This window comes from Dipodomys merriami, unplaced genomic scaffold, assembly GCF_024711535.1.
Source record: "Dipodomys merriami isolate MVZ:Mamm:240054 unplaced genomic scaffold, mDipMer1.0.p SCAF_5, whole genome shotgun sequence".
Classification (NCBI taxonomy): Eukaryota; Metazoa; Chordata; class Mammalia; order Rodentia; family Heteromyidae; genus Dipodomys; species Dipodomys merriami.
In genome coordinates this window covers 74,765,593-74,782,006 of record NW_027206068.1, presented here as the reverse complement: position 1 = coordinate 74,782,006, position 16,414 = coordinate 74,765,593, and the positions used below count along the sequence as shown (strand labels likewise).

The 16,414-nt window shown below is 60.8% G+C and overlaps 1 protein-coding gene across 1 annotated transcript in view; it reads right to left on the bottom strand.

Moving 5' to 3' along the window:
* LOC138809913 (SCO-spondin-like) overlaps nt 1–16,414 on the bottom strand; it is a 53,706-nt gene that overhangs the window by 34,180 nt on the left and 3,112 nt on the right. Inside the window, exons 7-40 of the mRNA XM_069997027.1 lie at nt 15,915–16,073; nt 15,750–15,829; nt 15,173–15,325; nt 14,736–14,907; nt 14,358–14,598; nt 13,889–14,033; nt 13,222–13,339; nt 12,473–12,648; nt 12,163–12,390; nt 11,868–12,033; nt 11,503–11,737; nt 10,853–11,045; nt 10,661–10,755; nt 10,203–10,459; nt 9,771–9,905; nt 7,754–7,950; nt 7,540–7,667; nt 7,350–7,459; nt 6,812–6,961; nt 6,610–6,703; nt 6,356–6,525; nt 5,970–6,203; nt 5,596–5,799; nt 4,738–4,974; nt 4,093–4,221; nt 3,893–3,984; nt 3,582–3,813; nt 3,350–3,502; nt 3,084–3,224; nt 2,826–3,008; nt 2,560–2,710; nt 1,527–1,680; nt 1,363–1,417; nt 162–266 (exon numbers count right to left, since the gene is read on the bottom strand). Of these exons, the coding sequence (XP_069853128.1) occupies nt 162–266; nt 1,363–1,417; nt 1,527–1,680; nt 2,560–2,710; nt 2,826–3,008; nt 3,084–3,224; nt 3,350–3,502; nt 3,582–3,813; nt 3,893–3,984; nt 4,093–4,221; nt 4,738–4,974; nt 5,596–5,799; nt 5,970–6,203; nt 6,356–6,525; nt 6,610–6,703; nt 6,812–6,961; nt 7,350–7,459; nt 7,540–7,667; nt 7,754–7,950; nt 9,771–9,905; nt 10,203–10,459; nt 10,661–10,755; nt 10,853–11,045; nt 11,503–11,737; nt 11,868–12,033; nt 12,163–12,390; nt 12,473–12,648; nt 13,222–13,339; nt 13,889–14,033; nt 14,358–14,598; nt 14,736–14,907; nt 15,173–15,325; nt 15,750–15,829; nt 15,915–16,073 (5,472 nt within the window). The remainder of the gene's footprint in view (nt 1–161; nt 267–1,362; nt 1,418–1,526; nt 1,681–2,559; nt 2,711–2,825; nt 3,009–3,083; nt 3,225–3,349; nt 3,503–3,581; nt 3,814–3,892; nt 3,985–4,092; nt 4,222–4,737; nt 4,975–5,595; nt 5,800–5,969; nt 6,204–6,355; nt 6,526–6,609; nt 6,704–6,811; nt 6,962–7,349; nt 7,460–7,539; nt 7,668–7,753; nt 7,951–9,770; nt 9,906–10,202; nt 10,460–10,660; nt 10,756–10,852; nt 11,046–11,502; nt 11,738–11,867; nt 12,034–12,162; nt 12,391–12,472; nt 12,649–13,221; nt 13,340–13,888; nt 14,034–14,357; nt 14,599–14,735; nt 14,908–15,172; nt 15,326–15,749; nt 15,830–15,914; nt 16,074–16,414) is intronic.

Below are 16,414 nucleotides of genomic sequence, written 5' to 3'. Positions count from 1 at the left end.
AGTGATCTTAGCACAAGACAGAAGGCAGGGCAGGGCAGGGCATGGACGAGCTCCAGTGCATGGGGCACAGGACCAGCCCAGCAGTCTCGTGCCCTCCACGCCAGCCCTGCCCGGGACACTGAGCCGCTTCTTAGCGTCTGCCTCAACGGTATGTGCCTTACCTCCCGGTGGAGGCAGGACGTAGGTAACCAGAGGAGCTCCGATCTGCGAGCTGGGGGCTGGAGCAGGCGCAGGAGGGGCCACCAGGGGCTCAGCCTGGTTCTCTTCTGTAGGGGAAGACCCGAGGCTCAGGAGGAAGCGACCAAGAGTCACTCACACCAGTCCGCCCAGCCACGCTCACTGCTTGGATCCCCCCCTCTCATGACTTCCCAGGAAAATCCTGGCATTGGGAAGGACTCCTCCTTCCCTCTGTGTGAATTGGGTTTGTTTTGCTTCCACTGTGTATTTAGGGGAATAGTCTGTCATTCCAAAGCAACTGTCAGAACTGGATGGAGCAGGTGCAGGTCTCAAGCCAGGCCTGCTGTCATTCACATGGAAGCAGCCTTGTTAGCTGGAGTCAGCTGCATGCATGGATACAGCTGCATGCGTGAACACAGCTGCATGTGTGCATACAGCTGCATGCGTGTATTCAGCTGCATGTATACATAAGCTGCATATATGTATACGCTGCATGTGTGTACAGCCACATGTGTACAGCTGCATATGTGTACACAGCTACATGCATGAACACAGCTACATGCATGTATAAGCTGCATGCATGTGTACAGCCACATGTGTACAGCTGCGTGCACGTGTCCAGCTGCATGCATGTATACAGCTGTGCGCACGTGTCCAGCTGCGTGGGTGTGTACAGCTGCATGCATATATACAATTGTGTGTACAGCTGTGTGCATGTGTACAGCTGCATATGTGTACACAGCTACACACATGAACACAGCTACGTGCATGTATAAACTGCATGCATGTGTACAGCCACGTGTACAGCTGTGTGCACGTGTGCAGCTGCTTGCATGTGTACAGCTGCATGTATGTATACAGTTGCATGTATGTATACAGCTGTGTGCATGTGTCCAGCTGCATGCATATATACAATTGTGTGTACACCTGTGTGCATGTGTACAGCTGTGTGGGTGTGTCCAGCTCCATGTGTGTGTACAGCTGTGTGCGTGTGTACAATTGCATGTGTGTATATAGCTGTGTGCGTGCGTACAGCTGTGAACAGGTGTTATATTCAGTCCTGGCCTCATCACCCCATGAGCACCTTTCAGGACAAGGAAGCCAGACCACCCCAGCTCTCTCTCAAGGCCCATGGGATTCTCCTCCACTTGGGACCCCTCTGCTGCCACCCCCAACCTCACTCACCGGGCGGGGCACAGTAGCAGCATGATTCTCCCGCTCCCTCCACCAGGCCCCATCCCTGTAGGGCACAGAAGTCAGGTCGCTTCTGACCTACCCCATGTGTCTCCCAAGCCTGAGGCGTCCACATCACCCTCCAGACTCTGCCAGGCCCACTCCCAGCCCCTCACCTGAGGGCAGCTGCCTAGGGGGCAGTAGGGGGAGCAGCTTGTGGTGCCATTGTGCATGCACTGGCACACGTGGCACGGGCCCTCACGCCAGCGCTCCCCCACACGATGCTCAAGGCCCTGCTGCGCACAGCCCACGCATGGCTCTGTCTGGCACCTGGAAGGGATGAGCAACACCCTTGTGCTGGATAGAGGGCAGGCCTGGGGCCCAGGAGGGCGGGCCTGGGGCTCAGGAGGGCAGGCCTGGGGCTCAGGGGGACGGGCCTGGGGCTCAGGGGGACAGGCCTGGGGCTCAGGGGGACAGGCCTGGGGCTCAGGGGGACGGGCCTGGGGCTCAGGAGGGCAGCGGGCCTGGGGCCCAGGAGGGCGGGCCTGGGGCTCAGGGGGGCAGGCCTGGGGCTCAGGGGGACAGGCCTGGGGCTCAGGAGGGCAGGCCTGGGGCTCAGGGCTTTCAGCAAGAAGGGGGGGAGGGGAGGAGACGGGGGGGGGGGGGTCCGGACTGAATTGTCTTGTCACCTTATCACCTTGCCCAGTCCTACATCTGGGACATCGGAAGTGGCCCAAAGAGGGGTGAGGTAGCAGAGTGTGCAACACCGCAGCCCGTCCCAAAGCGACTGGACAGGCACAGGAGGCTGTGTCCCCCACCCCCACCCCCAGAGCCTCCACACAATTCCAGCCCCTGGAATTGTCAGGCTGTGCTTGTGAGCTCTTTCTGCTCCCCCTAGAAATAGAAGGTTGGGGTCCCCAGGGAGTCCTGGGGATGTAGACAGAGAAGGAGCAGAGTAAGATTTTTGGGAGTCAATTGAAGACATGAGTCTCATGGATTTTCCTGCCTAGGCTGGCTTTAAGTCTTGATCTTCAGATCTCAGACTCCCAAGTGGCTAGGATTCCAGGTGTGTGTGTGCCACTGGTGCCTGGCACAAAGGAAGGTCTTAATTTTGGGTCTGAGTGTATATGAAGTACCTACAGGAGAAGGAATCACCCAGGAAGCCACCTAAGCGGGAGGCAGAGCTGAGGGCAGGATCCCAGCAGCTACCTGCGGGCCTTGCGGTGGATGCCACGGCACTGCTGGCCTCGACCGGAGAGGCGTGGGTTTGTGGGGCTCCGGAATGACCACTGGACACTCTGGCTGCCGCAGGGACCCAGGCACTCTGCCCAGGGGGACCAGGAGGACCAGCCACAGTCCACTGAGACAGAGAGAGAGAGGGAGAGGAAGAGAGAGCAGGAGTCAGGGTAGAGTACCCAGCTCGGTGGAGGAAGGGCGGGGCTCCTGAGGGAGGGGCCAGGGAAGAGGGGGCTCACCCGCACAGTCAGGGCTGGGCCTGCAGTGTCTTGGCTGCCCGTGCTGGCAGATGCACAGCTGGCAGTCCCACTTGATCCGCTGCCCAGACCAGTAGCGGGCGCCCTCCACCAGGCAGGGGCAGTCCCGGGGCCGCACGCAGCGCCCCTCACTGCCCTTCACCTGTCCTTCTGGGCACCAGCAGCCTAGGAAAGGCCCAAGGTGAGTCTTCCAGGCAGACAAGACGGCTCCACAGCCCCTGTGCCCAGAGCCCCCTTTACCTGGGCTGCTACACGGCCTGTCAGGCGAGCACGTGGCCTGGCCAGAGATGTCCTCGCAGGTCAAAGGGCAAGGGGCACAGCGCCAGAACACCAGCCCCCCAGAGCAGGTGGCATTGGGACAGCCCTCCTGAGGACAGGGCTCTGAGAACAGGCCGGACCCAAGGTCAGAGGTCAGTGTCCCACTGGCACATCGGCCATTTCTTCCCCGCGCCCCCAGGGTCTGGTGGCGATCCCTCCACCACCCCGCCCCGCTCCCTTCCACTCACGGGTCTGGTGGGCGCTGTGGGGGTCCCCAGGCAGCAGGCCGCAGGCCCGGCCCCCGTTCTGGGGCGGGTGGCACTGGCGGTGCCGCAGCGTGGTGCTCCCACACGGCTCAGAGCACGGGGACCAGGGAGACCAGGAGCTCCATCGGCCGTCCACTGCGAGCACAGGGGCCGTGAGCAGAGCCGGAGGCCCGGGGCCTTCCCCTCCCCTCCTCTCCCCCACCCTGCCCCTCACCTGGGCAGGCCTCGGTGAAGCAGGCCTGAGACTCCTGCCCGGGCCCCTGGCAGAGCTGCAGGGCTGGGAGGTGGACTGGGGAGCATTGGCGACTCCGGCTCTGCACCCCAGGCCCACAGGTGTGGCTGCACGGTTCCCACGGGCTCCAGGAACCCCAGGCCCCACAGCCCTGCTCTTCTGGGGAGCGCTCTGCGTCACCCGCCAACTCACAGTCCGCACGCCCGTCACACACCTGCGGAGTCGACAGCTCGGCTCCTGCCCCACGGGTGCACAACGCCCCTGCCGTCCCCGCCCCGGGTCCCCACCCTCACCAGCTGGAAACCAACGCAGGTGCCATTCGGGCATGCGTATTCTGGGCACGGGGTCCCGGTCTTGTTGGGGCCTTGTGGGGCTGACAGCCTGTCTGGGAAAGAAAGGAGGACACAGTGAGTGAGGAATGAGAGCTAGCTCCTAGCCTGGGCCGGCAACTGCTCCCCTCCGCCCTCCTCTTCCCCCACCGAAGTGTTCATACCACAGCCCAGCTCATCTTCGCCCTGGGGACACTCAGCGATCCCATCACAGTGCCGCTCGGGACTCAGGCACAGCCAGGGAGCCGAACCACAGGGGAGGAGCCCTTGGCATGGGGGCAGCTGGGTTGAGCCTGTGGATAGGTTGAGAAATGTCTGCAGTGCTCACACCTTGCCGGCCAGGAGAGGAAGGCAGGCACTGACGGAGGAAGGCAGGCATGAGGCAGGGGTCCGCCCCTTTTCTAGGGGTTCAGGAGGGAAAGGCCCTGAGTTTGGGGCTTGTGGACCTCCTCTCCAGAGAGGCGGCCAGGGCCTGAAGGACTGACTTGCAGGGTTCTCCTCTGATGGGGGGGGTAGGTGAGAAGGCTCTGTACACAGACCCCTCACCACGCTCCCAGAATCGCCCTCCACCCCCTCGTCCAAACGTGAGTAGAGACAACATTTTGCCCCTTCCCCCTTTCTCCTGGGCCTGCAGGGAAGCGCAAAAGAAAAATGTTATTTTAAAGCTTCATGAGAGAAGATCAAAGGAGCTCAAGGGTCACTTGGTCTCTGATGTCCTCAGCCCTGGGTCCCTGTCCGAGCGGCCCAGGGGCCCGTGCCCGGCCAGCCCGGCCTGCGGAGCCGCCCAGGGCGGGGGCTGCCGCACTCACCACAGGTGTCTGGGTGCTCGTCCCAGCCGTTGGGGCACTGTGCCAGGCCGTCGCACAGCTGCTCCGGGGACACGCAGTGGGGGCCGTGGGCACAGGGCACGTGGGGCGGAGCACAGGGCCCCCGGCAGCCCAGCTCGTCGCTCCCGTCCTCGCAGTCCTCCTCCTGGTCACACTGCCAGCCCCGTGGGGCACATTCGCCGCTGCCGCACCGGAACTCCAAGGGGCCACAGGGGGGCGCTGCAACAGGCACCTGTGCTGGCTCTTGGCAGGAGCAGACAGGCTCATCCTTACATCTCAGGAGACCCTCTCCCCGCCCCAGAAGCCCATGCTCCTGGGGTCCGAGCCCTCTTGAAGTGGGCTGTTGGGGTTTTGTTTTGCTTTGTTTTGTCGGACATGGAGCTCGAACTCAGGGCCTGGGCGCTGGCCTGAGCTTTTTTGCTCAAGGCTAGCACTCTACCACTTTGAGCCACAGCACCACTTTTGGTTTTTAGGTAGTTGATTAGAGATTAAAGTCTCATGAAGTGTTCTGCCTGGGCTAGCTTTGAACCACAATCCTCAGATCTCAGCCTCCAGGGTAGCTAGGATTACAGGCCTGAGCCACCAGTGCCAGGCTTGGGTTGTTGGTTTTCTGAAAGCCTTCTTGTCCAAAAATTTCCATTAGATTCCCCCTCAGAAGGAGGCCTTGAATGCCAAGAAATTAAGTTTGGTCCCTGAATCCCTCTCAAATATCTTCAACTCCCAATTGTAGCATCTGCAGCCCCAGAGTGTGGCCGTTCCCTCTGAAATGCTCCCTCCTGTCCTCCTGGCAGACCCTCAGCCCTTCAGCTTCCGCATCCCCATCTCCTCGAGGAGACTCACCAGGACTGGCGCTGCCCCAGGGACTTGAAGTGGAGGGGCCGGGCACGGTGTCTGCAGGAGGCGTGGGCAGAGGGGGCAGGAGGCAGTGCCCAGGCCCCTCATCCGCTCCATCCGGGCAGTCCCAGACGCCATCACACAACCGGAGGGCGTCTATGCAACCTCCATCAATGCAGGACACCTGCCCTGGGGCGCAGTTTACCCGGCCTGCGGTCGGAGAGAGGAGGTAGTCTCCGGATACTGCCCCTGCTTTCAGTTTAGGGTGCAGGTGCCAATTTGTCAAAGAGGAGTCGGGGGGGGGGAGGGCAGGCTCCACCAGGAGCTGGGCCTTGTGGGAAAGGCGCCCCGTGGGCTAGCGTAGGGTCGAGACAGCTCACCCAGACAGGACTCCTCATCCGCGGCGTCTGGACAATCCGCATGACCGTCGCACAGCAGGGCCAGGGGCAGGCAGCGCCCGTCAGCACAGGCCGGGGAGCCGGAGGGGCACGGGCAGCCTTGCTCATCGGTGCCATCTCCACAGTCATCCTGTCCATCGCAGAGCAGGGCCAGGGGCAGGCAGTGGCCGGCGTGGCAGGACAGCTGTCCCTCCCCACAGCCTGGTGTGGCGCAGCCTGGCACAAGACAGGAGGGCAGAGGCCGGGTGCTCCAGTGCCAGAGGGTTTCAGAGGAGCCCCCGGGCTCAGGAGAATCAGAGCATCCTCCCGTAGCTCCTGGTGACGGAAGCAGCTGCCCGGGAAGCCACCCCCGGGGCGAAGGCACGCACCCTCCTCATCGGACCCATCGCCACAGTCGTCCTGGTTGTCACAAAGCCACTCGCGGGGCACACAGTGGCCACTCTCCTGGCACGGCACCTCTCCCTCGGCGCAGCTGGGCATCGGCTCTTCACAGGCGGCACCGTCTTCCTCACAGTGCCACTGACTCTCCCGACACGTGCTGAGCACAGGGGCCCGGAGTCAGCCACACGCTGGGCTGGGCCAGTTGGGGGGGCCCAAGCTGCCCCCAGGCACCCCCACTCACCAGTTCCCGCAGTCCTTGTGCAGCACAGCGCCCGGCGGGAAGAAGCTGTCCCCCCACGCGCAGGGACAGGCGGTCGGCTCCACGCAGGCTCCTCCTGAACGCACAGCACAGAGAGGAATGTGCGCCTGCGCCGCCCCGGCCCGCCACCCCGGCCCTGCGGCCTCGCCCCAGCCTGTGTCCTTCTGCCGGCCCGACTACCTACCGTGCAGCAGCGTCCCCTCGGGACAGAAGCAGCCCTCCACGCAGGCCACAGCTTGGCAGTGCCATCCAGGCTCTGGACGGAGGTGGTGGCAGGTGGGGGGACACGTGGGACCACAGGCTTCGTATACCTGTCCCCCCTCACACTGCAGGGCTAAGCGGACAGGAGAGAGAGAACCATGGCTCACTGAGGCCTGAGGGCACCAGACCGCAGGGCCACAGCCCCGGGGAGCTGAATAACTAAATGGCTGGTGGGACAGGACAGGCACCTTTGAAGAGGTGCACTCACAGCTGGGCGCTGGTGGCTCACACCTGTCATCCTAGCTACTCAGGAGGCTGAGATCTGAGGATCACGGTTCAAAGCCAGCCCGGGCAAGAAAGTCCGTGAGACTCTGATCTCCAATGAACCACCAGAAAACCGGAAGTGGTGCTGTGGCTCACGTGGTAGAGAGCTCGCCTTGAGCTGAAGAGCGCAGGGACAGTGCCCAGGCCCAGAGTTCAAGCCCCGCAACCGACAAAAAAAACCCAGGAGGCACACTCACGGCAGAGCTCCTGGCTGCGCCAGTGCACATGGCGTCCACGCCGGGCACACTCGTCAGCATAGGTGGCGATGGCCGAGCACAGGCACTCACAGTCACCGCCAGAATCACAGCTGCGAGGGGAGCAGTGAGCCCAGCGCCCCTCCCTGCCCTCGGTGCGCCCCCGTCCCCACCCTTGGCGGGTCCTCCTCACCTGCAGGCATCGTACACACACCACTCGTAGTACTGCTGGGGGGGCACCTCGGCATGACAAGGGGCAAAGAGTGGGTGCAGCATCACTCCACAGCGGGCCCGGGCCCAGGGCGCTCGCTGGCCGTTCACCTGCGGCGGGAGGCATGTCCTGAACACCACCCCAGCCCTCTGCTCTCGTGAGGGCTCCCACCTGCCTTCCTTCCACCCGTGCTCACGGTGCAGGGGTGCGGTAGGTCTCCTGGCTCTGGGCAGAGGGGGTTGAGGCGCCAGGAATGGGCAGCCAGCTCCGCCAGGGGCTCCAGGGCTCCCTGGCGGCTCCGCAGGTCGTTACTGGCATCGCCGTCGAAGTCTCCACACAGCCCGGCCACGCGGCCACGGAAGCGGGGGCTCAGCTGTATCAGTACCCGGGTGCCTAGTGACATCATTAGAAAAGTTACTCCACTAGCAGGGCGCGGTGGCTCACACCTGTCATCCTAGCTACTCAGGAGGCTGAGATCTGAGGATCACGGTTCAAAGCCAGCCAGGCAGGAAAAACCGAGAGACTCTTATCTCCAGTAAACCACCAGAAAATCGGAAGTGGCGCTGTGGCTCACGTGGTAGAGCGCTCCCCTTGAGCTGAAGAGCTGAGGGACAGCGCCCAGGCCCAGAGTTCAAGCCCCACGACCAACAACAACAAAAATATTCCACTGGCCCTCAGCCAGAGTGGGGGTTGAGGGAAAGTCCAGGGGCACAACACCATCCTTTGCAGACACCCCCACCCAACAGGGGGTACTGGCTCCTTTGGGGAGAGGGGTAACTTTCGGTATCAAATGAAGAGACCAGTATTTGGGGGGATAAACCAGAAGCCTGCTTCCCTAAGGAAACTTCTTTGGGAGCTGAATCCCAGTGGCTCACGCCCGCAATCCTAACTACTCAGGAGTCTGAACTCTCAGGATCAGGGTTCAAAGCCAGCCCAGACAGGGAAGTCCGTGAGACTCTTATCTCCAATTAACCAGCAAAAAGCTGGAAGTGGAGGTGTGGCGCAAGTAGCAGAGCATCAGGTTTGAGGAAAAAAAACTAAGGGATATCACCCAGATCCCAAGTTCAAGTCCCAGGACTGGCACTAAACAAATAAACTGCTTCTGGGGAACCAGGAATCTTCTGTCAGGCCAGATTCTGGCTGGGAAACAAGTATGAGAATACCTCTCTCTCTCTCTCTCTCTCTCTCTCTCTCTCTCTCTCTCTCTCTCTCTCTCTCTCACACACACACACACACACACACTCACATACAACACACACACACACCACACGCTCACACACATCACACATACCCATACCACACCCACATACACTACACACATATCATACACACGCATTCACACACATACCATTCACACTGGTGCATTCACCACACATATACCCATACACACAAACCACACACGCTCATTCACACACATACCTCACACACTCATATACCACACACATACTCATATACCACACACACACAAACCACACACACTCATTCACACACTCATATACCACACACATACTCATACACCACACACACACAAACCACACACATACCACACACACACATACCACACACATACTCATGCACTACACATACAAGTCACACACCACACACACTTATGCCACACACACTCACATACCACACACTCATACCTCACACATTCCACACACATACTTCATACACTCACATACCGCACACATACCCATACACCTCACACACATACAGATATATACCACACACACACTCATGCCACACACACACACAGAGCTAGCCAGAAGCCCCGGGCAGCCCAGCTGCACAATACCAAGTCCATACAGAGTTATTTTGGTTTCTCTCAAATTCTCACTAACAGTTACATTTCCAAGATGCCAACTGCTTGTGTTTGGGTGGTAGGATGTTAGGAGATCTATTTTCATTTCTTCTTCCTAAAACTTGGTATTTTCTCAGTGTTTCTTGGGTGAGCTGGTATTGCTTTCATAATGAAGGAAAACAGAACCATAAAAATACAATTTGGAAACTCTGGGTCATTTGTCCTGGCTGAGACCCGGGGAAGGTACTGGGTGTGAGGAGCACTGGGGAGGGCACTAGCGGGCGGCCACACTGGAAATCTGCCCTGTGGGGGACGTCAGGAGGCGGGCCTGACCTCTGAGCTGGAGCAGGCATTGGCCGGGGTTGGGAAGAGGCCCCGCCTTGCTGGTGCAGAGCATGAGGGGGGCGCTGACCTCCATCCCAGAGCAGGGTGAGGCCCAGGCGCGTGGTCAGCAGCAGGAAGAGGCCGGCGTGGCGCAAGCTCAGCCCTGGGCCTGTGTAGACCTTGGGGAGTCGGACGCTCACCCCATTCACCATCACTGCCCTGCCTGTGGAAGAGGAGAGGAGGTCAGCCCCTGCCTGCAGCCACGGCTCTTCTAGGTTCTTGTGGGGGCACAGTCAGCCTTCTTTCCAAACCTCTCTACCTCCGTGACTTTGGGCAAGTCATGAGGCTTCTCTAAGCTTTGATTGCTTGGAGGCTTCCAGAATGATGATTGCCGCCAAGCCCACCACACTGAGGAAAACTGGGCTAATGCGGAGCCAGCTCGGAGAATCCGGGCTCCAGCCACACAGCGGTGCCCCTCGCCCACTGGCACTGCCCCCCGCCCCGGCATTGCCACAGCCACCTCTGAGCAGGTGCACGGCAGTGTTCTCCACACGGACAACCAGGGACTTGGTACAGGTGAGGCCACTGGTCCCGCAGGGCAGGTTCTGGGCGGAGACGCTGAAATGGCCGCTGACCTCTCGCACCAGCACGTACTCACAGGCCCCCGGGAAGGTGAAGGCCAACCCATCAAACGTCACATAGTGGGGGGCACCCGAGGCCTGGCACCGTCCGCTGCACCGATGGCCTGTGCAATGCCACTGCCGACCCTGGCACACGCTGTGGGCAAGGGACTGGGACAGTTATTGAGAACAGAGCTAACTCTGTCACAGGGGGATCCTCGAGGGTCCCTAGGATCCAAGCCAGTCTGGAGACCCCCATCTCAACCTCTTCTAGCACCTGGGTACCTAGTGGCAGGTGGGCATGATATCTGGGGAATCAAGGGTCCCAAGGTCAGAAGGTCACAGGGATGGGGCATACCAAGTGTTGCAGTCCTCCTGGATGGTGGCATTAGGCGGGTACCACTGCCCACTGTGCCGGCAGGGACAGAGCTCCGGAGGCACACAGTGCTCAGCCTGGGCAGAGGATCGGGACATGGTTTGAGAACCGCTATGGGGGCGGGCAGCGCACTGATACAGGAAAGGCCTCCTCGTTGCCTCTTGCTGGACTTACCAGTAGCACAGTGCCCGGGGGGCAGACACAGCCGTCCGTGCTTCCGGCTGGGCAGCTCTGGTTGGCACTGGGGCTGTCGCAGGTGAGGAGGCAGGCACCGGGAGCATAGATGAGCTCCTGGGGACAGAAGACTGTCTGCAGTGGGGGGCAGTGGTGAGCTGTGCAATTCCAGAGGCCTCTTTCCTGACAGATGCTGCCAGAGGGTGGGAGACGGGAGTGAGAGGCAGGCCCAGCAGGGACACAAACTCCAGGCCTCCGGCTCACCCCGGAAGCAGCCATCCTAGGAATCCATATTCCATGAACCCCCAGGCTGATCTGCTCGTATGGAATAGACACCGGATCAACTTTTCCTGCCCAGCTCCCAAGTGCTCCTTCTCAGCGATCTGGCCCTGCCTCCTCAGCCTAAACCTGCCTCTGCTTCTCAGCCACAAGCCTTTGAGGTTACCTGAGCCTCAGTTTCCTCATCTGCCAAGTGGGAACAATTCTTCCATTTGTCACTTCACTGCTTTATCATCAAGAGAGTAAAACTCAATAGAGACAGAACTCAACCGGACCAGGCCGGGCTCCATCTTGGACAGGGCCTGTCAGTGTGGCGAGCACAGCCCACTGCCTCACCACCCTCCCTCCCCTCCCCGCCCTGCCACCCTCACCAGTGGTTGCAGTCCCTCACGGTGACACTGCCAGAGGCATAGCGGTGGGCTCCAAGCTGGCAGGAGCAGAAGTTGGGGGGCACACACTGGCCCTCAGGGTCCCACAGAAGCCCCGGGGGGCAGTTACAGCCTGCCACACAGCCACCCAGCTCCTCACAATCCTCTGGCTCCCCGCAGTGGTGACCGCACATGGGGCCACACTCCTGGTACTCCTGGCCACCGGGACACACGACAGCTGGACACAAGAGACACACACGCGGGCGTGTCTTCTAGGAGAAGCCAGCCAGTTCCCCAAGATCAGAGGGCCCGCACACTCCCACCCCTTCTAGAAGGAGGCTGGGGGAGGGGAAGGGGAAGAGACTCACGGCACAGAGTCTGGTTCCTCCAACGCAGCCGGGCCCCCTCTTGGGCACAGCGGTGCGCGTAGGCGGACAGCACGGTGCACAGGCATTCCCGGCCAGGGGCGCAGCCCCACACAGCCGCCAGGCAGCGCAGCCGGAACGGCTCCCTGTCTACCAGCCCGTGGCATTCCTGGGCAGAGAGGAAAAGGGTCAGCCCTTCCTCTTGGGTTCCCCATGGCTGCCTTCCTGTGGCTGGCAGCTTGGCCCTGGATCTGGTCCCTTGTTCTCAACAGGTACGGGGACGGGACGAGCTGGCTACCTGGAAGGTTGGGCCGTGTAGGATGGCGCAGGCCGCCTCCGCGAGTGGGAGGTGTTGCGGGTGGGTGTTGTAAGGAGCGAGCAGGGTACTGTCCGCGGAGAGGCAGCTTCCATCACCGGACACTTGGAACTTGCTAGCAAAGGCGGGGATGCTGGTCTCCATGTCCCCAGCGGGCGTCAGGAAGTCATCTTGCTGGTTCCAGGTGAAGGTGCCACACAGCCCCAGCACCTAGGCCAAGGAGGACGTGAGGGAGGTTAAATCCATGGCCCCCCACAGCTACACCCCGCCCCTGACCTGCCACCTAGCACACCCGGTGGGCGTGGCGGGGATGGAGGGTGATGTAGACAGCAGGGCTGGCTACTCCCCAGAGGACCCGAGCTCCAGGCCAGCGTAGCTGCAGGAAGGCGGAGGAGGCGTGAGAGGCCCGGACACCCCCAGCACCAGACCAGGGCAAGTGGACATCTTGCCCATCCACCAGCACGGCACCTAGATGGAACAGGGGGAATTATGAGGGGGGGGGCGGTGAAGAGGCTACCAGGAGCAAGGACTTGGAAGGGAGCTTGTTTTAGGGTTGGCTGTGGGGGCCGCTGGAGTGCCCCCCTAAGTGGGCACCTATACCACTTGAGACCTGCCCATTCCAAAAACATCCTGCCCACTTATCATCGCCCAATTTTGCATATCCTTTGCATGGTCTCCATGGCTGGAACTGGGCAGAGCCCCAGCAGCTGTGTCAGGCATGGGCGCGTTGAAGGGACAGTGGGCCGGAGGAGCTGGCCTGGCTGCTCCTGCTTTCAGACCTTCATGAGTGTAGGATGGGTGTCCCCCCCCCCATATGGGGGCAGAAGATGGCTTGGAGATGTCCTCAGGATGGTGTATCTACCCCCAGAGAGGTGAGGGCCGGGGTGCTGGCAGTGAGTGACTTGAGCTGCTGGAGTCGGGGGGAAGGGTTGTTGGGCCTCAACACATGAAGGAGCATGAGGGGAGGTGTAGAGTCTGTAGGACAAGGAAAGGGGGACACTAGGCCTGGTCAGCACCCCAAGGAGGAGGGGCTGAGGCTACCTGAGTCCCTGAGCTGGATGTGAGTGTCACCCAGGGAGACAGAGAGGGCGTGGAGGCAGCTCCCAGAGTCACAGGCCCCGTGTTCCAGTACGACCAGCAGCTGGCCTTGCACAGAGTCCTGGGGGACACAGAGGAAGCAGGGATGGGGCAGACCCTCGGGGCCCCCAAGCCCCTTCAGCCTCACCGGAAGGCAGTGCCCACCCAGCACCTTCCAGCCAGCCAGACTGCGAAGTACGAGTTGGTGTATATGATGTGTGTGTGTGTGTGTGTGTGTGTGTATGTGTGTGGGCAAGTTTGTGTGTGGAGGTGTGTGCATGCAGGTGTGTGCACACATGTGTCTGTGTATGTAAGCCTGAGTGTGCATGTGGGCAGGGGCTGTAGAATTTGGGCAGTGCTCCAACTTTGTGGGGGAGGGCTGATGTGGGGGGGGGGGGAGGGGGCTTCTCTCCCTGGGGCTGTGTTGTGGACGTGGCCTGAGACTGTGAGGTGGGTTTAGTTCTAGGCTGCCACCTCTGCAGGGGTGGAGCCGGCAGAGATGCCACGTGTGTGGCACGCTCTCGCTGGGCTTCCCTGCAGGACCCTGTGTCCTCAGTGATTGGCCTTCCCTGTGCTATCCCGGGATCCTGGTGAGGCCACACCCCCTTCTCAGAGTTTCCCCTCTGCCCACCTGCACTAGGCTGTAGCGGCAGCCTGGGCCGCCGCGGAAGGAGAAGCTCCGCCCATCAAAGGTGAAGTAATGTCCATCACCACCTACGGCACACTCGGCAGGGCACAGAGCCTGGGTACAGTGCCAGCGGCCCTCCTGGCAGACACTGTGGACACATGGGAAGGGACAGTGTGTTGTGACATCTGTCCTTACACTGGGGTCAAAGGTTGAGTGGGGTGAGAGGGCGAGAATGATCCTGGTTCTCCTCCCCCACACCCCTCCTTCCCTGAAGGGGTGAGAGGCCAGCTGGCCAGGTATTTAAATGGGGCTATGAATCATACCATGAGAGGTCATAGGCCACACACAGGTCAGTGTGAAGGAGGCCTTGGAGTAAGATGCCAATTTGGGGGATGCAGGTTCGGAGACAGCATAGGGTCGGGGTCAGGGGAAGCCCGTTGGCTTTGACCCTCCAGCAAGCCAGAGGACCCACCATGGGTTGCAGAGCTGGTGTACGACGTCCCCGGGGGCGTAGCGCTGGCGCCGGTGGTAGCAAGGGCAGCGGGCAGCGGGCACGCAGAGGGCACCTTCCCAGAAGAGGCCAGGTGGGCACACACAGCCACTCCCACATTCTTCCCCGCAGGACCCCTCCTCACCCGGGCCCACGGCGGAGCAGCTGGGTGGGCAGGGTGAGACGCAGTCCGAGTAGAGCTGGCCTCCTGGGCACAGGCGTTCTGTGGGTACAGGAAGGGCCCGTGAGACTGTGGGAAGCAGCTGGGCAAGCACTCGGGTGGCAGTGCCCTGGGGAAACGAGGAGCTGCCAGGTCCCTGGGTCAGAGCCATGGGCAGGGCAGGGCGGGCTGCGCTGTACCGCAGAAGCCAGGCATCCTCCAGTGCAGGTAGATACGCTGTCTGGCACAGGCCTGGGCATAGTTGGCAAAGGTGTCGCACACAGCCGAGCGCCGGCTCTCTCGGTCACCGCCCGCTGTGGCTCCGGCACAGTAGGAGAAGAGGCAGGCCTCGTGGTACTCATCCGGGGAAACCTGCCAAGAAGGAAGCCCGCAGCCAGCAAACGCCTTTGTCACCAGCAGCACCTCCCACCCCTAACTTCCTTCACACCCTGACTTAGAATCAAACAGAACGAGCCAGAGAATGCTTAGAATACACAGAGATGCCACGCTGTTCCCACTTGGTGCCCCAAAACAACACCCAGGACAGGGAGGCGATGGCTTGGCTGATTTCTGCCCAGGTCCCCCATAGGCCCCTCTCTCTCTGGAGCACGTCACTGCTGGCCCCTCCCCCCCATACCTGTGCATGGCATTGCTGGAATGGAGCCTCCAGCAGTTGGTGGCACACATCCTGGGCTTCCGCCTGCAGCCGGCCAACTTCCATGCCTGCCTCTGTGCCCCCCAGAGGGCCCGCACATCCCTGGGCCACCTCCACTGCGTCCGGACACTCAGGCTGGGGACCCATGGAGCCAGAGCGGGAGGCAGTGATAAGGAACATCAGGAAGGTGACGGCGACCCTAGTTGCTTCGAGGCCCCACAATCATGTCCACTAGCTGACATCCTCCCGAGTCACTAAGGCAAGCAATTGGCCAGCTTCGGGGGACAGGGTGGACAGAGGAGCCAGAGTCACAGGCAAGAGCTAGACAACTGGCTAAAGGGCCAAAGCTGGTCAGTGACCTCTGTGTGTGTGTGTGTGTGTGTGTGTGTGTGTGTGTGTGTGTGTGTGTGTGTGTGTGTGTGTGTGTGTGTGATTGTTTACAGCAAGTAGCTGGGATGTGGGTGGCATCTGACACCAAGTTTCCTAAGGAACCTGGGGCCTGCCCCCTCTACCCTTGGGGACCTCCCCTGGGGTGGGGGGCCCAGGACAGGGGTCTTACCTCGGAGCCAGGAACCCTCCAGGAATTCCCAAAGGTAGCAGCTAGCATGGCCAGGCCCCTACTAGGCTCCCAAAAGTCATCTGAGGAAGGACGAGGCAGGTGGTGGACCTGGAGTCCTGTCTCCCCTTCCTCCCAACGCCAGTCACCGGGCTGCATGCCACCTACCCTCAGGCTGGCCATTGTAGAGCCCACAGAGGCCCTGCGTTTGTCCCCAGAGTTCAGAGTCCACAGAGATGGAGATGGAACTGGACCTGTCCAGCCGCACAACAACCCCCAGGCCTCCAGACAGCACCAGCCAGTCTCCCTGCCACTGCAGGCTGAGCCCTGGGAAGAAGAAGTCACCCCCAGACTCCCATAGCCACATTCCCACCCCCCCCACTGCGGGGGTCCCCACTGTCCAGGGGAGGGGAGGGGAGGGAGGGAATCCTCACAGCTCTGTGTTCTCATGTGGACACTCTGGTGAGGACAAACTACAACACACACACACACACACACATACACACACACACACACACACACACACCATACACACCCCACATATACAATATAAACTTTCCATAGATGTCATATATATACATCAAATGTGCACTATATACACCTATACACACCACACATACATAAACACATATCACCACAAGGATACACACATACACAGTCCATATATA